The sequence below is a fragment of the Oncorhynchus keta genome, unplaced genomic scaffold, assembly GCF_023373465.1.
Source record: "Oncorhynchus keta strain PuntledgeMale-10-30-2019 unplaced genomic scaffold, Oket_V2 Un_scaffold_984_pilon_pilon, whole genome shotgun sequence".
Classification (NCBI taxonomy): domain Eukaryota; kingdom Metazoa; phylum Chordata; class Actinopteri; order Salmoniformes; family Salmonidae; genus Oncorhynchus; species Oncorhynchus keta.
The window spans coordinates 224,627-250,542 of NW_026291019.1; the positions used below are offsets into that span (position 1 = coordinate 224,627).

General features: G+C 38.0%; 1 protein-coding gene and 1 long non-coding RNA gene across 3 annotated transcripts in view; both read left to right on the forward strand.

Moving 5' to 3' along the window:
• LOC127929715 (B-cell receptor CD22-like) overlaps positions 1-25,916 on the forward strand; it is a 44,545-nt gene that overhangs the window by 4,551 nt on the left and 14,078 nt on the right. For both annotated transcript variants that reach the window (XM_052517850.1, XM_052517849.1), the window contains exons 2-11: positions 11,218-11,295; positions 11,559-11,906; positions 12,476-12,679; positions 13,093-13,431; positions 13,514-13,756; positions 14,035-14,298; positions 14,631-14,721; positions 14,885-14,924; positions 15,040-15,120; positions 15,201-15,824. In XM_052517850.1, the coding sequence (XP_052373810.1) occupies positions 11,241-11,295; positions 11,559-11,906; positions 12,476-12,679; positions 13,093-13,431; positions 13,514-13,756; positions 14,035-14,298; positions 14,631-14,721; positions 14,885-14,924; positions 15,040-15,120; positions 15,201-15,281 (1,746 nt within the window). In that variant the 5' untranslated portion in view covers positions 11,218-11,240 and the 3' untranslated portion in view covers positions 15,282-15,824. The remainder of the gene's footprint in view (positions 1-11,217; positions 11,296-11,558; positions 11,907-12,475; positions 12,680-13,092; positions 13,432-13,513; positions 13,757-14,034; positions 14,299-14,630; positions 14,722-14,884; positions 14,925-15,039; positions 15,121-15,200; positions 15,825-25,916) is intronic.
• On the forward strand, positions 12,004-12,429 carry LOC127929725 (uncharacterized). The gene is made up of 3 exons (XR_008135884.1): positions 12,004-12,059; positions 12,114-12,167; positions 12,222-12,429. It is a non-coding gene; the product is annotated as an uncharacterized LOC127929725 (long non-coding RNA).

The following is a 25,916-nucleotide window of genomic DNA, read 5'->3' on the forward strand; positions in this document are numbered from 1 at the left end:
AGACTATATATGGATAACATGCTACATTAGACTATATATGGATAACAGGATAAATTAGACTACATGTGGACAACGGGCTAATTAGACTATATATGGACAACAGGCTAATTAGACTATATATGGATAACAGACTACATTAGACTATATATGGACAACGGGCTAATTAGACTATATATGGATAACAGGCTACATTAGACTATATATGGATAACAGGATACATTAGACTACATGTGGACAACGGGCTAATTAGACTATATATGGATAACAGGCTACATTCGACTATATATGGATAACAGGCTACATTCGACTATATATGGATAACATGCTACATTCGACTATATATGGATAACATGCTACATTCGACTATATATGGATAACAGGCTACATTCGACTATATATGGATAACAGGCTACATTCGACTACATGTGGACAACGGGCTAATTAGACTATATATGGATAACATGCTACATTAGACTATATATGGATAACGTGCTACATTAGACTATATATGGATAACAGGATAAATTAGACTACATGTGGACAACGGGCTAATTAGACTATATATGGATAACATGCTACATTAGACTATATATGGATAACAGGATAAATTAGACTACATGTGGACAACGGGATAATTAGACTATATATGGATAACATGCTACATTAGACTATATATGGATAACAGGATAAATTAGACTACATGTGGACAACGGGCTAATTAGACTATATATGGACAACGGGCTAATTAGACTATATATGGATAACAGACTACATTAGACTATATATGGACAACGGGCTAATTAGACTATATATGGATAACAGGCTACATTAGACTATATATGGATAACAGGATACATTAGACTACATGTGGACAACGGGCTAATTAGACTATATATGGATAACAGGCTACATTCGACTATATATGGATAACAGGCTACATTCGACTATATATGGATAACATGCTACATTCGACTATATATGGATAACATGCTACATTCGACTATATATGGATAACAGGCTACATTCGACTATATATGGATAACAGGCTACATTAGACTACATGTGGATAACGGGCTAATTAGACTATATATGGATAACATGCTACATTAGACTATATATGGATAACAGTGCTACATTAGACTATATATGGATAACAGGATAAATTAGACTACATGTGGACAACGGGCTAATTAGACTATATATGGATAACATGCTACATTAGACTATATATGGATAACAGGATAAATTAGACTACATGTGGACAACGGGCTAATTAGACTATATATGGATAACAGGCTACATTAGACTATATATGGATAACAGACTACATTAGACTATATATGGACAACGGGCTAATTAGACTATATATGGATAACAGGCTACATTAGACTATATATGGATAACAGGATACATTAGACTACATGTGGACAACGGGCTAATTAGACTATATATGGATAACAGGCTACATTCGACTATATATGGATAACAGGCTACATTAGACTATATATGGATAACATGCTACATTAGACTATATATGGATAACATGCTACATTCGACTATATATGGATAACAGGCTACATTCGACTATATATGGATAACAGGCTACATTCGACTATATATGGATAACATGCTACATTCGACTATATATGGATAACATGCTGCATTAGACTGTATATGGATAACATGCTACATTAGACTATATATGGATAACATGCTACATTAGACTATATATGGATAACAGGCTTTAGACTATATATGGATAACAAGATAAATTAGACTACATTGGACAACGGGCTAATTAGACTATATATGGATAACATGCTACATTAGACTATATATGGATAACAGGATGAATTAGACTACACGTGGACAACGGGCTAATTAGACTATATATGGATAACATGCTACATTAGACTATATATGGATAACATGCTACATTCGACTATATATGGATAACAGGCTACATTCGACTATATATGGATAACAGGCTACATTAGACTATATATGGATAACATGCTACATTCGACTATATATGGATAACAGGCTACATTCGACTATATATGGATAACAGGCTACATTCGACTATATATGGATAACATGCTACATTCGACTATATATGGATAACATGCTGCATTAGACTGTATATGGATAACATGCTACATTAGACTATATATGGATAACATGCTGCATTAGACTGTATATGGATAACATGCTACATTAGACTATATATGGATAACATGCTACATTAGACTATATATGGATAACAAGCTACATTCGACTATATATGGATAACAGGATACATTAGACTACATGTGGACAACGGGCTAATTAGACTATATATGGATAACATGCTACATTCGACTATATATGGATAACATGCTACATTAGACTATATATGGATAACAGGCTTTAGACTATATATGGATAACAGGATAAATTAGACTACATGTGGACAACGGGCTAATTAGACTATATATGGATAACATGCTACATTAGACTATATATGGATAACAGGATGAATTAGACTACATGTGGACAACGGGCTAATTAGACTATATATGGATAACATGCTACATTAGACTATATATGGATAACATGCTACATTCGACTATATATGGATAACAGGCTACATTCGACTATATATGGATAACAGGCTACATTAGACTATATATGGATAACATGCTACATTAGACTATATATGGATAACAGGATAAATTAGACTACATGTGGACAACGGGATAATTAGACTATATATGGATAACAGGATAAATTAGACTATATATGGATAACATGCTACATTAGACTATATATGGATAACAGGATAAATTAGACGACATGTGGACAACGGGCTAATTAGACTATATATGGATAACAGGAGAAATTAGACTATATATGGATAACATGCTACATTAGACTACATGTGGACAACGGGCTAATTAGACTATATATGGATAACATGCTACATTCGACTATATATGGATAACAGGATAAATTAGACTACATGTGGACAACGGGCTAATTAGACTATATATGGATAACAGGATAAATTAGACTATATATGGATAACATGCTACATTAGACTATATATGGATAACAGGATAAATTAGACGACATGTGGACAACGGGCTAATTAGACTATATATGGATAACAGGAGAAATTAGACTATATATGGATAACATGCTACATTAGACTACATGTGGACAACGGGCTAATTAGACTATATATGGATAACAGGCTACATTAGACTATATATGGATAACATGCTACATTAGACTATATATGGATAACATGCTACATTAGACTATATATGGATAACAGGATACATTAGACTACATGTGGACAACGGGCTAATTAGACTATATATGGATAACAGGCTACATTAGACTATATATGGATAACATGATAAATTAGATGTGATAAATTACATGTGGACAACGGGCTAATTAGACTATATATGGATAACATGCTACATTAGACTATATATGGATAACAGGATAAATTAGACTACATGTGGACAACGGGCTAATTAGACTATATATGGATAACAGGATACATCAGACTACATGTGGATAACAGGCTACATTAGACTATATATGGATAACAGGATACATTAGACTACATGTGGACAACGGGCTAATTAGACTATATATGGATAACAGGATACATTCGACTATATATGGATAACAGGCTACATTAGACCATATATGGATAACATGCTACATTCGACTATATATGGATAACAGGCTACATTCGACTATATATGGATAACATGCTACATTCGACTATATATGGATAACAGGCTACATTAGACTATATATGGATAACATGCTACATTAGACTATATATGCATAACAGGCTACATTAGACTATATATGGATAACATGCTACATTAGACTATATATGGATAACAGGATAAATTAGACTACATGTGGACAACGGGCTAATTAGACTATATATGGATAACAGGATAAATTAGACTATATATGGATAACATGCTACATTCGACTATATATGGATAACAGGCTACATTCGACTATATATGGATAACATGCTACATTAGACTATATATGGATAACAGGCTACATTAGACTATATATGGATAACATGCTACATTCGACTATATATGGATAACATGCTACATTAGACTATATATGGATAACATGCTACATTAGACTATATATGGATAACAGGCTACATTAGACTATATATGGATAACATGCTACATTCGACTATATATGGATAACATGCTACATTCGACTATATATGGATAACATGCTACATTCGACTATATATGGATAACAGGCTACATTCGACTATATATGGATAACATGCTACATTAGACTATATATGGATAACAGGCTACATTAGACTATATATGGATAACATGCTACATTCGACTATATATGGATAACATGCTACATTCGACTATATATGGATAACATGCTACATTCGACTATATATGGATAACAGGCTACATTCGACTATATATGGATAACAGGCTACATTAGACTATATATGGATAACATGCTACATTCGACTATATATGGATAACATGCTACATTAGACTATATATGGATAACAGGCTTTAGACTATATATGGATAACAGGATAAATTAGACTACATGTGGACAACGGGCTAATTAGACTATATATGGATAACATGCTACATTAGACTATATATGGATAACAGGATAAATTAGACTACATATGGATAACATGCTACATTAGACTATATATGGATAACAGGATAAATTAGACTACATGTGGACAATGGGCTAATTAGACTATATATGGATAACAGGATAAATTAGACTATATATGGATAACAGGATAAATTAGACTACATGTGGACAACGGGCTAATTAGACTATATATGGATAACAGGATAAATTAGACTATATATGGATAACATGCTACATTCGACTATATATGGATAACAGGCTACATTCGACTATATATGGATAACATGCTACATTAGACTATATATGGATAACAGGCTACATTAGACTATATATGGATAACATGCTACATTCGACTATATATGGATAACATGCTACATTAGACTATATATGGATAACATGCTACATTCGACTATATATGGATAACATGCTACATTAGACTATATATGGATAACATGCTACATTAGACTATATGGATAACAGGCTACATTCGACTATATATGGATAACATGCTACATTCGACTATATATGGATAACATGCTACATTCGACTATATATGGATAACAGGCTACATTCGACTATATATGGATAACAGGCTACATTCGACTATATATGGATAACAGGCTACATTAGACTATATATGGATAACATGCTACATTAGACTATATATGGATAACATGCTACATTAGACTATATATGGATAACATGCTACATTAGACTATATATGGATAACATGCTACATTAGACTATATATGGATCAGGCTACATTAGACTATATATGGATAACAGGCTACATTAGACTATATATGGATAACATGCTACATTAGACTATATATGGATAACATGCTACATTAGACTATATATGGATAACAGGCTACATTAGACTATATATGGATAACATGCTACATTAGACTATATATGGATAACATGCTACATTAGACTATATATGGATAACAGGCTACATTAGACTATATATGGATAACAGGCTACATTAGACTATATATGGATAACATGCTACATTAGACTATATATGGATAACAGGCTACATTCGACTATATATGGATAACATGCTACATTAGACTATATATGGATAACATGCTACATTAGACTATATATGGATAACAGGCTACATTAGACTATATATGGATAACAGGCTACATTAGACTATATATGGATAACAGGCTACATTAGACTATATATGGATAACATGCTACATTAGACTATATATGGATAACATGCTACATTAGACTATATATGGATAACAGCTACATTAGACTATATATGGATAACATGCTACATTAGACTATATATGGATAACAGGCTACATTAGACTATATATGGATAACAGGCTACATTAGACTATATATGGATAACATGCTACATTAGACTATATATGGATAACATGCTACATTAGACTATATATGGATAACAGGCTACATTAGACTATATATGGATAACATGCTACATTCGACTATATATGGATAACATGCTACATTAGACTATATATGGATAACAGGCTACATTAGACTATATATGGATAACAGGCTACATTAGACTATATATGGATAACATGCTACATTAGACTATATATGGATAACATGCTACATTCGACTATATATGGATAACATGCTACATTCGACTATATATGGATAACATGCTACATTCGACTATATATGGATAACAGGCTACATTCGACTATATATGGATAACAGGCTACATTAGACTATATATGGATAACATGCTACATTAGACTATATATGGATAACATGCTACATTAGACTATATATGGATAACAGGCTTTAGACTATATATGGATAACAGGATAAATTAGACTACATGTGGACAACGGGCTAATTAGACTATATATGGATAACAGGATAAATTAGACTATATATGGATAACATGCTACATTAGACTATATATGGATAACAGGATAAATTAGACTATGTGGACAACAGGCTAATTAGACTATATATGGATAACAGGATAAATTAGACTATATATGGATAACATGCTACATTAGACTATATATGGATAACATGCTACATTAGACTATATATGGATAACAGGCTTTAGACTATATATGGATAACAGGATAAATTAGACTACATGTGGACAACGGGCTAATTAGACTATATATGGATAACAGGATAAATTACTATATATGGATAACATGCTACATTAGACTATATATGGATAACAGGATAAATTAGACTACATGTGGATAACGGGCTAATTAGACTATATATGGATAACAGGCTACATTAGACTATATATGGATAACATGCTACATTAGACTATATATGGATAACAGGGACTATATATGGATAACATGCTACATTAGACTATATATGGATAACAGGCTACATTAGACTATATATGGATAACATGCTACATTAGACTATATATGGATAACATGCTACATTAGACTATATATGGATAACATGCTACATTAGACTATATATGGATAACATGCTACATTCGACTATATATGGATAACATGCTACATTCGACTATATATGGATAACAGGCTACATTCGACTATATATGGATAACATGCTACATTCGACTATATATGGATAACATGCTACATTCGACTATATATGGATAACAGGCTACATTCGACTATATATGGATAACAGGCTACATTCGACTATATATGGATAACAGGCTACATTCGACTATATATGGATAACATGCTACATTAGACTATATATGGATAACATGCTACATTCGACTATATATGGATAACATGCTACATTCGACTATATATGGATAACATGCTACATTCGACTATATATGGATAACAGGCTACATTCGACTATATATGGATAACAGGCTACATTAGACTATATATGGATAACATGCTACATTCGACTATATATGGATAACATGCTACATTCGACTATATATGGATAACATGCTACATTCGACTATATATGGATAACAGGCTACATTCGACTATATATGGATAACATGCTACATTCGACTATATATGGATAACATGCTACATTCGACTATATATGGATAACAGGCTACATTCGACTATATATGGATAACAGGCTACATTCGACTATATATGGATAACATGCTACATTAGACTATATATGGATAACATGCTACATTCGACTATATATGGATAACATGCTACATTCGACTATATATGGATAACATGCTACATTCGACTATATATGGATAACAGGCTACATTCGACTATATATGGATAACAGGCTACATTAGACTATATATGGATAACATGCTACATTCGACTATATATGGATAACATGCTACATTAGACTATATATGGATAACAGGCTTTAGACTATATATGGATAACAGGATAAATTAGACTACATGTGGACAACGGGCTAATTAGACTATATATGGATAACAGGATAAATTAGACTATATATGGATAACATGCTACATTAGACTATATATGGATAACAGGATAAATTAGACTACATGTGGACAACGGGCTAATTAGACTATATATGGATAACAGGATAAATTAGACTATATATGGATAACATGCTACATTCGACTATATATGGATAACATGCTACATTAGACTATATATGGATAACAGGCTTTAGACTATATATGGATAACAGGATAAATTAGACTACATGTGGACAACGGGCTAATTAGACTATATATGGATAACAGGATAAATTAGACTATATATGGATAACATGCTACATTAGACTATATAAGGATAACAGGATAAATTAGACTACATGTGGACAACGGGCTAATTAGACTATATATGGATAACAGGATAAATTAGACTATATATGGATAACATGCTACATTCGACTATATATGGATAACAGGCTACATTCGACTATATATGGATAACATGCTACATTAGACTATATATGGATAACAGGCTACATTAGACTATATATGGATAACATGTTACATTCGACTATATATGGATAACATGCTACATTAGACTATATATGGATAACATGCTACATTCGACTATATATGGATAACATGCTACATTCGACTATATATGGATAACATGCTACATTCGACTATATATGGATAACAGGCTACATTCGACTATATATGGATAACATGCTACATTCGACTATATATGGATAACATGCTACATTCGACTATATATGGATAACAGGCTACATTCGACTATATATGGATAACAGGCTACATTCGACTATATATGGATAACATGCTACATTCGACTATATATGGATAACATGCTGCATTAGACTGTATATGGATAACATGCTACATTAGACTATATATGGATAACAGGCTACATTAGACTATATATGGATAACATGCTACATTAGACTATATATGGATAACATGCTACATTCGACTATATATGGATAACATGCTACATTCGACTATATATGGATAACATGCTACATTCGACTATATATGGATAACAGGCTACATTCGACTATATATGGATAACATGCTACATTCGACTATATATGGATAACATGCTACATTCGACTATATATGGATAACATGCTACATTCGACTATATATGGATAACATGCTGCATTAGACTGTATATGGATAACATGCTACATTAGACTATATATGGATAACATGCTACATTAGACTATATATGGATAACAGGCTACATTAGACTATATATGGATAACATGCTACATTAGACTATATATGGATAACATGCTACATTCGACTATATATGGATAACAGGCTACATTAGACTGTGTATGGATAACAGGCTACATTAGACTATATATGGATAACAGGCTACATTAGACTATATGTGGACAACGGGCTAATTCGACTATATATGGATAACAGAGTACATTAGCCTATACAGTCAACACAGCATCACTATGGTGATGATGATGTTGATGCCTCTGCTACTACCTGTACTGTCCAGCAGAGGAGGCTGGTGGGCAGATATATAGAAAGAAATGCTCATTGTAATGGCTGGAGTGGAATAAATGGAACGGTATCCATTAATTATATTCCAGTCATTGCAATTAGCCTCTCCTCCTATATATCTGCCAACCAGCCTCCTTTATTGTACACAAGGTCCTTTATTGTAATACAACAGTGTATGTTTGCTTAACTGTGACTTTGTCAAGTAAACAGTTGAGTTTTTCACTAGTTTATCTTATGTATTTCCAGTGTGTTATGTTGTTATTAACCCAACATTATTGAGGACATTATTATTAGGATGGTGCAGTAATGTTGAGATACCAGTAGGTGGAGCTCTAGTCTAGAACACTGGAACCTTCAGTATTAATTTGATACAGCTGATGAGGAGTGATGGTCACGGGTATTAAATGGAATGGGTTCTAATTGAATGAGATCATAGATCTTTGATCTGTATATACTGAACTCAGAAGGAAAAGACAACACATTCTGAGCAATTGTTCACATTCTAAATAGTATAGAAGGCTTGTTGTAGGTGTGTCACAAATCACCTAGCAACCACACCAAGCCCTCTGTCGTCGACACATTGTTTAAATGGTTTTTATAAATGTGTGTGTGTGTGTGTGTGTGTGTGTGAGTGAGTGAGAGAGAGTGACTTGCTGTTTATCCTCACAGCTTGGGGATAGGTGCTGTCATTGAACCTGGTGGTCAGTCTTTAGTCACTTGCTGTTTAGCCTCACAGCTTGAGGATAGGAACTATCATTGAACCTGGTGGTCAGTCTTTAGTCACTGGCTGTTTAGCCTCACAGCTTGGGGATAGGAGCTGTCATTGAACCTGGTGGTCAGTCTTTAGTCACTGGCTGTTTAGCCTCACAGCTTGGGGATAGGAGCTGTCATTGAACCTGGTGGTCAGTCTTTAGTCACTGGCTGTTTAGCCTCACAGCTTGAGGATAGGAGCTATCATTGAACCTGGTGGTCAGTCTTTAGTCACTTGCTGTTTAGCCTCACAGCTTGAGGATAGGAGCTATCATTGAACCTGGTGGTCAGTCTTTAGTCACTGGCTGTTTAGCCTCACAGCTTGAGGATAGGAGCTATCATTGAACCTGGTGGTCAGTCTTTAGTCACTGGCTGTTTAGCCTCACAGCTTGAGGATAGGAGCTATCATTGAACCTGGTGGTCAGTCTTTAGTCTGCTGTACAACTTGATGGACTGTAGAGGATTGAACATTTATCCTTCTATATTTGGGTTCTGAGAATAAAACAGCTTCACAACAATCAATATAGAAATATGTGTTTACAGTAATACAGACCTGTTCAATAAGTGGTTGTTGCTGTTGTTGTTTTTGATGATGATGATGATGATGATGATGACTATTGTATCCATTAGGAAGTTATTTTTGCATTAAATAGACAGATGTAGACAGACATGCAACACATCACACACATTACATACATAGTGATATAGACTTACAGACAGACAATATTAACATAGACAACCATATAGCACATTACAACACAACACAATATGAGCCTGGTTCATTTTCAGTAATGAGGCCCTGTACCCCATTTACAGTTTATACTTCAATGTATCAGGTGGAGTTATTCACCAGCTATAGAGTGAGTTGTTGTTTATGTTTCTAAGACTGCAGGGTGGGAGATGCAACAATGTCCTTGAGAACAGCAGGAAGTGTGTTGGTGGTCTTTCTCTGGTCTGTAGCAGGTACGGTCTCATTCTTATCTTTTAGTTGCCCAGTTTGTCAAACTACAGATATTTCTAAAAGCACAACCATTTTTTATGTCTCCACTTCCCTTTAAATAGTTGTCTTTCACACCTCACTGAGTGAATCTTATCTGTGGTTTCCATTCACACTCAACCAAAGAGCATTAATGTCTCAACTCAGCAACTATGGAACAAAGTTTTAGCGTGAGTCAAAAGACCTTGAACTTAATGTAACGTCCTTGTGATGTCTAACTGTGTTTCAGTGGTACTGGGTCAGGATGGCTGGAGTGTTAGATACACCACTCAGAGTATCTGTACCTTGAAGGGGTCACCAGTGGAGATGTCCTGCTCTTACACATATCCCAGTTGGCATAAAGTCACAACAACCTTCTGGTTCATCAAAAAGTATGATGTGGAGAATTATGTGAGTCTGTTAGATGACCCAGACTACAAAGGTCGTGTGACGTACCGTAGTGATAAGATGAATGGACACACCCTGACAATCACAGACCTGAGAGAAAGTGACTCAGCTGAGTACATGTTCAGATTCATAACAGATCAGACTGGAGGGAAATATTGTGGCTATCCTGGAGTCACTCTGTCTGTTACAGGTACAGTGATATTATATATAGTGTTGATCTGTTTAATCACTCTGTCTGTTACAGTGATATTATATATAGTGTTGATGTGTTTAGTCACTCTGTCTGTTACAGGTACAGTGATATTATATATAGTGTTGTGTTTAATCACTCTGTCTGTTACAGGTACAGTGATATTATATATAGTGTTGATCTGTTTAATCACTCTGTCTGTTACAGGTACAGTGATATTATATATAGTGTTGATGTGTTTAATCACTCTGTCTGTTACAGGTACAGTGATATTATATATAGTGTTGATCTGTTTAATCACTCTGTCTGTTACAGGTACAGTGATATTATATATAGTATTGATCTGTTTAATCACTCTGTCTGTTACAGGTACAATAAACATTGTCTATAATCCTAATCTGTTTAAGTGGTTCTGGAAAATTGTCTTGATTTGTACAGAAATAATATAATTAATATGAATGTATGGTATAATATGAATGTCTGAATTGATGATTTGAGAACGTCCACTCCTGCCTCATTTGAACTAGACAACACGGCATTGATGGTTTTAATGTTGTTATCTACTCCAGACCTGCAGGTGAAGGTGACCACTACATGGTGGTCAATGACACTGACCTGTAGCACCACCTGTACTCTGACTGGTAACCCCACCTTCACCTGGTACAGTAACAGTAAGATTGTACAAAAGGACCCCTCCCCCTCATACACAATCCACTTTAAAACTGAAGACAGCTTCTACTGTGCTGTAAAAGGCATCAATTCTCCTGCAGTGTGTGAGTGTGACTAATACACTTTTTAAAGTCTGTCAAAATCCTCCAATACATCACTGGTCAGTGTTGATGTTTAGTGAAACAGACATGAGGTAGAGCTACTATTCCATTTAGATTAATGGTGGTTGATGTTTAGTGAAACAGACATGAGATAGAGCTACTATTCCATTTAGATTAAAGGTGGTTGATGTTTAGTGAAACAGACATGAGATAGAGCTACTATTCCATTTAGATTAATGGTGGTTGATGTTTAGTGAAACAGACATGAGATAGAGCTACTATTCCATTTAGATTAATGGTGGTTGATGTTTAGTGAAACAGACATGAGATAGAGCTACTATTCCATTTAGATTAATGGTGGTTGATTTTACAGTTCTACATACTGACACCATTTGAAAAATGTACTTGTGTTTCAGCTGTTGAGGGTCACAGTTATTTCCACGTGACTTACACCCATCAGAAGATCTGTACCTTGAATGGGACATCAGTGGACATATCCTGCTCTTATACATTTCCCAGTGGTCATACAGTCTCTGAAACAATCTGGTATACAAAAGGAAAACTTAATGAGGCGCCTCAAATCCTGAGCCCGGGGTATGGAGGTCGTGTGGAGTACCTTGGAAATATGCAGAGTTACTCCATCCTGAGAATCACAGACCTGAGAGAGGAGGATTCAGCTGAGTATAAGTTTAGATTCAGAACAGATCAGACAACCTGGGAGCCCACCTTCCCTGGAACAACTCTGACTGTCACAGGTAACACTGCAGGTCACATCCTATCAATACTGCAAACGATTACTTTATGACGTACTCAGTGTTTTAATCCTCTTTCATTTAGGTCTGCAGGTGAAGGTGACTCCTGCCACTGTGACAGAGGGACAGAAGGTGACACTGACCTGTAGCACCACCTGTACTCTGGGTGACAACCCCACCTACATCTGGTACAAGAATGGACACGTAACCAACCAATCTACCAGTCTGTTCCTAAACCCAGTCAGCAGTGAGGATACAGGCAGATACTCCTGTTCTGTAGAAGGACATGAGGATCTCCCCTCTGATGAAGAGACTCTCACTGTCACATGTGAGGATGTGTGATCCATCTCCAGTTGTATTCTTTTAATAACATCTTCTCTCATCTATTATATCCATTATTTCAATCTTTGTCCAAGTTCCATGATTGTACTCATCTCATTACTGTAGTAACTACAAGTACTTCACAAACACTGTATTGTTACATTATTGTCTAAGTTATACATATTTATATGAATATTTAATTTATTTTAATCATAAATCCAAGTTCCATGATGCTCCTCATGTAAAGCTCTATGTATGAACAATGTGTTACATATTGTCCACCAGACGGCCCAAAGAACACCTCAGTGTCAGTCAGTCCCTCTGGTGAAATAGTGGAGGGCAGTTCAGTGACTCTGACCTGCAGCAGTGATGCCAACCCACCTGTGGACAAATACACCTGGTACAAGAAGAACGTAACCTCACCAAAAGCATCAGGACAGAGTTACAGCATCACTAACATCATCTCTGAGGACAGAGGAGAATACTACTGTGAGGCCCAGAATAGAAGAGGATCTATGAACTCTACATCTCTGATGATCATTGTAGCAGGTAAAGTTACATCTTCAATACTTCAATACAAAACTACATGTTTCAATCTAATGTTAATACTTTTAATATGGCTTTTTATCATTAAACATTGAGTGTACAAAACATTAAGAACACCTGTTCTTTCCATGACATAGACAGACTGACCAGGTGAATCCAGGTGAAGCTTTGATCCCCCTTTGATGTCACTTGTTAGGAAGGTGTTCCTAATGTTTGGTATAGTGGCTGATTATAGTATAAATGTCCATTGTTAGTGTATATTCATTGTCAGTTCATAGGAACACCATTACAGTCTTGTATTACCATGTACTCATGTCATCCATATTTTATTATAGGGAAACAAACATCAGTTCTGACTGCTGCTGTAGGAATCATAGTGGTTGTTCTGGTTCTCATCCTCTGTCTCTCTGGACTCATGTGGTTCAGGTGACAGAATTTTTTCAAATGTTTTATAAATTCCCATTAGCACTCTGATTTGTTGTGAATGCATTAATATATTAATTTATTCATGTGCAAAACTGTATTAGTAACATATAAACTTCCACTAGTGGTCACTAGAGAGCAGAATTCACTCTGTCCCACTTTACAGGAGATCCACAGCAGGAAGTGATGCCACAACAGGGATACAGGTGACTATATCAGTTACACCTCCACCTCCACACCTGGTGACATTAATTTACTATGTCATGAAAGTCTCTCTCATACTATTTTCACTCTTACCGTGACAACTCTCTCTCTCCACAGAGTGTCCATCCTGATCCTAACAGTGACACGTACACAGCTTTGAACATGAAGACCAGGTCACCAGAGTATGACACCCTGGCAGTAAGTGTGTTTAATGTGTGTGTGTCTACAAAAATGTTACGGAGTGGTGTGTAATGTGCTCATTCAGTGTCTTATTTCAGAATGTGAGGGACTCCCCCACTGTCACAATCCCTCAGATAGATGCTGATGCCTCTGATTATGAGAACTACAACCCGTCCTGAAGAGAACCACCACAGAACCTGGACTAAACTGAAACACCACAGAACCTTGAGTGAAGAAAACCACCACAGAACATTGAGTGAAGAGAACCACCACAGAACCTGGACTGAAGAGAACCACCACAGAACCTGGACTGAAGAGAACCACAACAGAACCTGGACTGAAGAGAACCACCACAGAACATGACTGAAGAGAACCACCACAGAACCTGGACTGAAGAGCAACAGCATGAAACCAAAGCTAGGCCTCACAATGCTATTCTCTTACTATCATTATGCTTTCTTATCTATTAGGTTTTCCAGACTATGACCTTTAACCTTTGAGTGAATGCTGGAATTTAGATTGTTATCCTAATGATAAATACAGTATGTATATAGATGATAAATACAATTTGTATATAGATGATAAATGGGATAGATTATGCTTCTGCTATTTTTCTATAATATTTTGCCATTTCCAGATTTGATTACATTTCATGTAGAAATATGTTGACCTATTCATTAGCTCTGCTCCTTCAGGTGTTTAGTAAGCCCACCACATGCTAGGTAATGCTAGTATCAACATGACATCCAACACAGCAGAAACTATAGTAAGACCACCACATGCTAGGTAATGCTAGTATCAACATGCCATCCAACACAGCAGAAACTATAGTAAGCCCACCACATGCTAGGTAATGCTAGTATCAACATGACATCCAACACAGCAGAAACTATAGTAAGACCACCACATGATAGGTAATGCTAGTATCAACATGCCATCCAACACAGCTGAAACTATAGTAAGCCCACCACATGCTAGGTAATGCTAGTATCAACATGACATCCAACACAGCAGAAACTATAGTAAGCCCACCACATGCTAGGTAATGCTAGTATCAACATGCCATCCAACACAGCTGAAACTATAGTAAGCCCACCACATGCTAGATAATGCTAGTATCAACATGCCATCCAACACAGCAGAAACTATAGTAAGACCACCACATGCTAGATAATGCTAGTATCAACATGCCATCCAACACAGCAGAAACTATAGTAAGCCCACCACATGCTAGGTAATGCTCGTATCAACATCCCATCCAACACAGCTGAAACTATAGTAAGCCCACCACATGCTAGGTAATGCTAGTATCAACATCCCATCCAACACAGCAGAAACTATAGTAAGCCCACCACATGCTAGATAATGCTACTATCAACATGCCATCCAACACAGCAGAAACTATAGTAAGACCACCACATGCTAGGTAATGCTAGTATCAACATGCCATCCAACACAGCTGAAACTATAGTAAGCCCACCACATGCTAGATAATGCTAGTATCAACATGCCATCCAACACAGCAGAAACTATAGTAAGACCACCACATGCTAGGTAATGCTAGTATCAACATGCCATCCAACACAGCTGAAACTATAGTAAGCCCACCACATGCTAGATAATGCTAGTATCAACATGCCATCCAACACAGCAGAAACTATAGTAAGACCACCACATGCTAGGTAATGCTAGTATCAACATGCCATCCAACACAGCTGAAACTATAGTAAGCCCACCACATGCTAGGTAATGCTAGTATCAACATGCCATCCAACACAGCAGAAACTATAGTAAGACCACCACATGCTAGGTAATGCTAGTATCAACATGCCATCCAACACAGCAGAAACTATAGTAAGACCACCACATGCTAGGTAATGCTAGTATCAACATGCCATCCAACACAGCTGAAACTATAGTAAGCCCACCACATGCTAGGTAATGCTAGTATCAACATGCCATCCAACACAGCTGAAACTATAGTAAGCCCACCACATGCTAGGTAATGCTAGTATCAACATCTCATCCAACACAGCAGAAACTATAGTAAGACCACCACATGCTAGGTAATGCTAGTATCAACATGCCATCCAACACAGCTGAAACTATAGTAAGCCCACCACATGCTAGGTAATGCTAGTATCAACATGCCATCCAACACAGCAGAAACTATAGTAAGCACACCACATGCTAGGTAATGCTAGTATCAACATGCCATCCAACACAGCTGAAACTATAGTAAGCCCACCACTTGCTAGGTAATGCTAGTATCAACATCCCATCCAACACAGCAGAAACTATAGTAAGCACACCACATGCTAGGTAATGCTAGTATCAACATGCCATCCAACACAGCTGAAACTATAGTAAGCCCACCACTTGCTAGGTAATGCTAGTATCAACATCCCATCCAACACAGCTGAAACTATAGTAAGCCCACCACATGCTAGGTAATGCTAGTATCAACATGCCATCCAACACAGCAGAAACTATAGTAAGACCACCACATGCTAGGTAATGCTAGTATCAACATGCCATCCAACACAGCTGAAACTATAGTAAGCCCACCACATGCTAGGTAATGCTAATATTAACATCCCATCCATCACAGCTGAAACTATAGTAAGCCAACCAGATGCTAGGTAATGCTAGTATCAACATGCCATCCAACACAGCAGAAACTATAGTAAGACCACCACATGCTAGGTAATGCTAGTATCAACATGCCATCCAACACAGCTAGTATCAACATGCCATCAACACATCAGAAACTATAGTAAGCCCACCACATGCTAGGTAATGCTAGTATCAACATGCCATCCAACACAGCTGAAACTATAGTAAGCCCACCACATGCTAGGTAATGCTAGTATCAACATCTCATCCAACACAGCAGAAACTATAGTAAGCCCACCACATGCTAGGTAATGCTAGTATCAACATGCCATCCAACACAGCAGAAACTATAGTAAGCACACCACATGCTAGGTAATGCTAGTATCAACATGCCATCCAACACAGCTGAAACTATAGTAAGCCCACCACATGCTAGGTAATGCAAGTATCAACATGCCATCCAACACAGCAGAAACTATAGTAAGCCCACCACATGCTAGGTAATGCTAGTATCAACATGCCATCCAACACAGCTGAAACTATAGTAAGCCCACCACATGCTAGGTAATGCTAGTATCAACATCCCATCCAACACAGCAGAAACTATAGTAAGACCACCACATGCTAGGTAATGCTAGTATCAACATGCCATCCAACACAGCAGAAACTATAGTAAGACCACCACATGCTAGGTAATGCTAGTATCAACATCCCATCCAACACAGCAGAAACTATAGTAAGACCACCACATGCTAGGTAATGCTAGTATCAACATCCCATCCAACACAGCAGAAACTATAGTAAGACCACCACATGCTAGGTAATGCTAGTATCAACATGCCATCCAACACAGCTGAAACTATAGTAAGCCCACCACATGCTAGGTAATGCTAGTATCAACATGCCATCCAACACAGCTGAAACTATAGTAAGCCCACCACATGCTAGGTAATGCTAGTATCAACATCCCATCCAACACAGCAGAAACTATAGTAAGACCACCACATGCTAGGTAATGCTAGTATCAACATGCCATCCAACACAGCAGAAACTATAGTAAGACCACCACATGCTAGGTAATGCTAGTATCAACATCCCATCCAACACAGCAGAAACTATAGTAAGACCACCACATGCTAGGTAATGCTAGTATCAACATCCCATCCAACACAGCAGAAACTATAGTAAGACCACCACATGCTAGGTAATGCTAGTATCAACATGCCATCCACCACAGCAGAAACTATAGTAAGACCACCACATGCTAGGTAATGCTAGTATCAACATGCCATCCAACACAGCAGAAACTATAGTAAGACCAACACATGCTAGGTAATGCTAGTATCAACATGCCATCCAACACAGCTGAAACTATAGTAAGACCACATGCTAGGTAATGCTAGTATCAACATCCCATCCAACACAGCAGAAACTATAGTAAGACCAACACATGCTAGGTAATGCTAGTATCAACATGCCATCCAACACAGCAGAAACTATAGTAAGCCCACCACATGCTAGGTAATGCTAGTATCAACATGCCATCCAACACAGCAAAAACTATAGTAAGCCCACCACATGCTAGGTAATGCTAGTATCAACATGCCATCCAACACAGCTGAAACTATAGTAAGACCAACACATGCTAGATAATGCTAGTATCAACATGCCATCCAACACAGCAGAAACTATAGTAAGACCACCACATGCTAGATAATGCTAGTATCAACATGCCATCCAACACAGCAGAAACTATAGTAAGCCCACCACATGCTAGATAATGCTAGTATCAACATGCCATCCAACACAGCTGAAACTATAGTAAGCCCACCACATGCTAGGTAATGCTAGTATCAACATGCCATCCAACACAGCTGAAACTATAGTAAGACCAACACATGCTAGATAATGCTAGTATCAACATGCCATCCAACACAGCTGAAACTATAGTAAGCCCACCACATGCTAGATAATGCTACTATCAACATGCCATCCAACACAGCAGAAACTATAGTAAGACCACCACATGCTAGGTAATGCTAGTATCAACATGCCATCCAACACAGCTGAAACTATAGTAAGCCCACCACATGCTAGATAATGCTACTATCAACATGCCATCCAACACAGCAGAAACTATAGTAAGACCACCACATGCTAGGTAATGCTAGTATCAACATGCCATCCAACACAGCTGAAACTATAGTAAGCCCACCACATGCTAGGTAATGCTAGTATCAACATGCCATCCAACACAGCAGAAACTATAGTAAGCCCACCACATGCTAGGTAATGCTAGTATCAACATGCCATCCAACACAGCTGAAACTATAGTAAGCCCACCACATGCTAGGTAATGCTAGTATCAACATCCCATCCAACACAGCAGAAACTATAGTAAGACCACCACATGCTAGGTAATGCTAGTATCAACATGCCATCCAACACACGGAAACTATAGTAAGACCACCACATGCTAGGTAATGCTAGTATCAACATCCCATCCAACACAGCAGAAACTATAGTAAGACCACCACATGCTAGGTAATGCTAGTATCAACATCCCATCCAACACAGCAGAAACTATAGTAAGACCACCACATGCTAGGTAATGCTAGTATCAACATGCCATCCAACACAGCAGAAACTATAGTAAGACCACCACATGCTAGGTAATGCTAGTATCAACATGCCATCCAACACAGCAGAAACTATAGTAAGACCAACACATGCTAGGTAATGCTAGTATCAACATGCCATCCAACACAGCTGAAACTATAGTAAGACCACCACATGCTAGGTAATGCTAGTATCAACATCCCATCCAACACAGCAGAAACTATAGTAAGACCAACACATGCTAGGTAATGCTAGTATCAACATGCCATCCAACACAGCAGAAACTATAGTAAGCCCACCACATGCTAGGTAATGCTAGTATCAACATGCCATCCAACACAGCAGAAACTATAGTAAGACCAACACATGCTAGGTAATGCTAGTATCAACATGCCATCCAACACAGCAGAAACTATAGTAAGCCCACCACATGCTAGGTAATGCTAGTATCAACATGCCATCCAACACAGCAGAAACTATAGAAAGCCCACCACATGCTAGGTAATGCTAGTATCAACATGCCATCCAACACAGCTGAAACTATAGTAAGACCAACACATGCTAGATAATGCTAGTATCAACATGCCATCCAACACAGCTGAAACTATAGTAAGCCCACCACATGCTAGGTAATGCTAGTATCAACATGCCATCCAACACAGCTGAAACTATAGTAAGACCAACACATGCTAGATAATGCTAGTATCAACATGCCATCCAACACAGCTGAAACTATAGTAAGCCCACCACATGCTAGATAATGCTACTATCAACATGCCATCCAACACAGCAGAAACTATAGTAAGACCACCACATGCTAGGTAATGCTAGTATCAACATGCCATCCAACACAGCTGAAACTATAGTAAGCCCACCACATGCTAGATAATGCTAGTATCAACATGCCATCCAACACAGCAGAAACTATAGTAAGACCACCACATGCTAGGTAATGCTAGTATCAACATCCCATCCAACACAGCAGAAACTATAGTAAGACCACCACATGCTAGGTAATGCTAGTATCAACATGCCATCCAACACAGCAGAAACTATAGTAAGACCACCACATGCTAGGTAATGCTAGTATCAACATGCCATCCAACACAGCAGAAACTATAGTAAGACCAACACATGCTAGGTAATGCTAGTATCAACATGCCATCCAACACAGCTGAAACTATAGTAAGACCACCACATGCTAGGTAATGCTAGTATCAACATCCCATCCAACACAGCAGAAACTATAGTAAGACCAACACATGCTAGGTAATGCTAGTATCAACATCCCATCCAACACAGCAGAAACTATAGTAAGACCAACACATGCTAGGTAATGCTAGTATCAACATGCCATCCAACACAGCAGAAACTATAGTAAGCCCACCACATGCTAGGTAATGCTAGTATCAACATGCCATCCAACACAGCAGAAACTATAGAAAGCCCACCACATGCTAGGTAATGCTAGTATCAACATGCCATCCAACACAGCTGAAACTATAGTAAGACCACCACATGCTAGGTAATGCTAGTATCAACATGCCATCCAACACAGCAGAAACTATAGTAAGACCACCACATGCTAGGTAATGCTAGTATCAACATGCCATCCAACACAGCAGAAACTATAGTAAGACCACCACATGCTAGGTAATGCTAGTATCAACATGCCATCCAACACAGCTGAAACTATAGTAAGACCACCACATGCTAGGTAATGCTAGTATCAACATGCCATCCAACACAGCTGAAACTATAGTAAGACCACCACATGCTAGGTAATGCTAGTATCAACATGCCATCCAACACAGCTGAAACTATAGTAAGCCCACCACATGCTAGGTAATGCTAGTATCAACATGCCATCCAACACAGCAGAAACTATAGTAAGACCACCACATGCTAGGTAATGCTAGTATCAACATGCCATCCAACACAGCTGAAACTATAGTAAGCCCACCACATGCTAGATAATGCTAGTATCAACATGCCATCCAACACAGCAGAAACTATAGTAAGACCACCACATGCTAGGTAATGCTAGTATCAACATCCCATCCAACACAGCAGAAACTATAGTAAGACCACCACATGCTAGGTAATGCTAGTATCAACATGCCATCCAACACAGCTGAAACTATAGTAAGCCCACCACATGCTAGATAATGCTAGTATCAACATGCCATCCAACACAGCAGAAACTATAGTAAGACCACCACATGCTAGGTAATGCTAGTATCAACATCCCATCCAACACAGCTGAAACTATAGTAAGCCCACCACATGCTAGGTAATGCTAGTATCAACATCCCATCCAACACAGCTGAAACTATAGTAAGCCCACCACATGCTAGGTAATGCTAGTATCAACATGCCATCCAACACAGCAGAAACTATAGTAAGCCCACCACATGCTAGGTAATGCTAGTATCAACATCCCATCCAACACAGCTGAAACTATAGTAAGCCCACCACTTGCTAGGTAATGCTAGTATCAACATCCCATCCAACACAGCAGAAACTATAGTAAGACCAACACATGCTAGGTAATGCTAGTATCAACATGCCATCCAACACAGCAGAAACTATAGTAAGACCACCACATGCTAGATAATGCTAGTATCAACATGCCATCCAACACAGCAGAAACTATAGTAAGCCCACCACATGCTAGGTAATGCTAGTATCAACATGCCATCCAACACAGCTGAAACTATAGTAAGACCACCACATGCTAGATAATGCTAGTATCAACATGCCATCCAACACAGCAGAAACTATAGTAAGACCACCACATGCTAGATAATGCTAGTATCAACATGCCATCCAACACAGCAGAAACTATAGTAAGCCCACCACATGCTAGGATAATGCTAGTATCAACATGCCATCCAACACAGCTGAAACTATAGTAAGCCCACCACATGCTAGGTAATGCTAGTATCAACATGCCATCCAACACAGCTGAAACTATAGTAAGACCACCACATGCTAGGTAATGCTAGTATCAACATGCCATCCAACACAGCTGAAACTATAGTAAGACCACCACATGCTAGATAATGCTAGTATCAACATGCCATCCAACACAGCAGAAACTATAGTAAGACCACCACATGCTAGGTAATGCTAGTATCAACATGCCATCCAACACAGCTGAAACTATAGTAAGCCCACCACATGCTAGGTAATGCTAGTATCAACATGCCATCCAACACAGCAGAAACTATAGTAAGACCACCACATGCTAGGTAATGCTAGTATCAACATGCCATCCAACACAGCTGAAACTATAGTAAGCCCACCACATGCTAGGTAATGCTAGTATCAACATCCCATCCAACACAGCTGAAACTATAGTAAGCCCACCACATGCTAGGTAATGCTAGTATCAACATGCCATCCAACACAGCAGAAACTATAGTAAGACCACCACATGCTAGGTAATGCTAGTATCAACATGCCATCCAACACAGCAGAAACTATAGTAAGACCACCACATGCTAGGTAATGCTAGTATCAACATGCCATCCAACACAGCTGAAACTATAGTAAGCCCACCACATGCTAGGTAATGCTAGTATCAACATGCCATCCAACACAGCAGAAACTATAGTAAGCCCACCACATGCTAGGTAATGCTAGTATCAACATCCCATCCAACACAGCTGAAACTATAGTAAGCCCACCACATGCTAGGTAATGCTAGTATCAACATGCCATCCAACACAGCAGAAACTATAGTAAGCCCACCACATGCTAGGTAATGCTAGTATCAACATCCCATCCAACACAGCTGAAACTATAGTAAGCCCACCACATGCTAGGTAATGCTAGTATCAACATGCCATCCAACACAGCAGAAACTATAGTAAGCCCACCACATGCTAGATAATGCTAGTATCAACATGCCATCCAACACAGCAGAAACTATAGTAAGACCACCACATGCTAGGTAATGCTAGTATCAACATCCCATCCAACACAGCAGAAACTATAGTAAGACCACCACATGCTAGGTAATGCTAGTATCAACATGCCATCCAACACAGCAGAAACTATAGTAAGACCACCACATGCTAGGTAATGCTAGTATCAACATGCCATCCAACACAGCAGAAACTATAGTAAGACCAACACATGCTAGGTAATGCTAGTATCAACATGCCATCCAACACAGCTGAAACTATAGTAAGACCACCACATGCTAGGTAATGCTAGTATCAACATCCCATCCAACACAGCAGAAACTATAGTAAGACCAACACATGCTAGGTAATGCTAGTATCAACATGCCATCCAACACAGCAGAAACTATAGTAAGACCACCACATGCTAGGTAATGCTAGTATCAACATGCCATCCAACACAGCAGAAACTATAGTAAGACCACCACATGCTAGGTAATGCTAGTATCAACATGCCATCCAACACAGCAGAAACTATAGTAAGACCACCACATGCTAGGTAATGCTAGTATCAACATGCCATCCAACACAGCAGAAACTATAGTAAGACCACCACATGCTAGGTAATGCTAGTATCAACATGCCATCCAACACAGCAGAAACTATAGTAAGACCACCACATGCTAGATAATGCTAGTATCAACATGCCATCCAACACAGCTGAAACTATAGTAAGCCCACCACATGCTAGGTAATGCTAGTATCAACATGCCATCCAACACAGCTGAAACTATAGTAAGACCACCACATGCTAGATAATGCTAGTATCAACATGCCATCCAACACAGCTGAAACTATAGTAAGCCCACCACATGCTAGATAATGCTAGTATCAACATGCCATCCAACACAGCAGAAACTATAGTAAGACCACCACATGCTAGGTAATGCTAGTATCAACATGCCATCCAACACAGCTGAAACTATAGTAAGCCCACCACATGCTAGATAATGCTAGTATCAACATGCCATCCAACACAGCAGAAACTATAGTAAGACCACCACATGCTAGGTAATGCTAGTATCAACATCCCATCCAACACAGCAGAAACTATAGTAAGACCACCACATGCTAGGTAATGCTAGTATCAACATGCCATCCAACACAGCAGAAACTATAGTAAGACCACCACATGCTAGGTAATGCTAGTATCAACATGCCATCCAACACAGCAGAAACTATAGTAAGACCAACACATGCTAGGTAATGCTAGTATCAACATGCCATCCAACACAGCTGAAACTATAGTAAGACCACCACATGCTAGGTAATGCTAGTATCAACATCCCATCCAACACAGCAGAAACTATAGTAAGACCAACACATGCTAGGTAATGCTAGTATCAACATGCCATCCAACACAGCAGAAACTATAGTAAGACCACCACATGCTAGGTAATGCTAGTATCAACATGCCATCCAACACAGCAGAAACTATAGTAAGCCCACCACATGCTAGGTAATGCTAGTATCAACATGCCATCCAACACAGCTGAAACTATAGTAAGACCAACACATGCTAGATAATGCTAGTATCAACATGCCATCCAACACAGCAGAAACTATAGTAAGACCACCACATGCTAGATAATGCTAGTATCAACATGC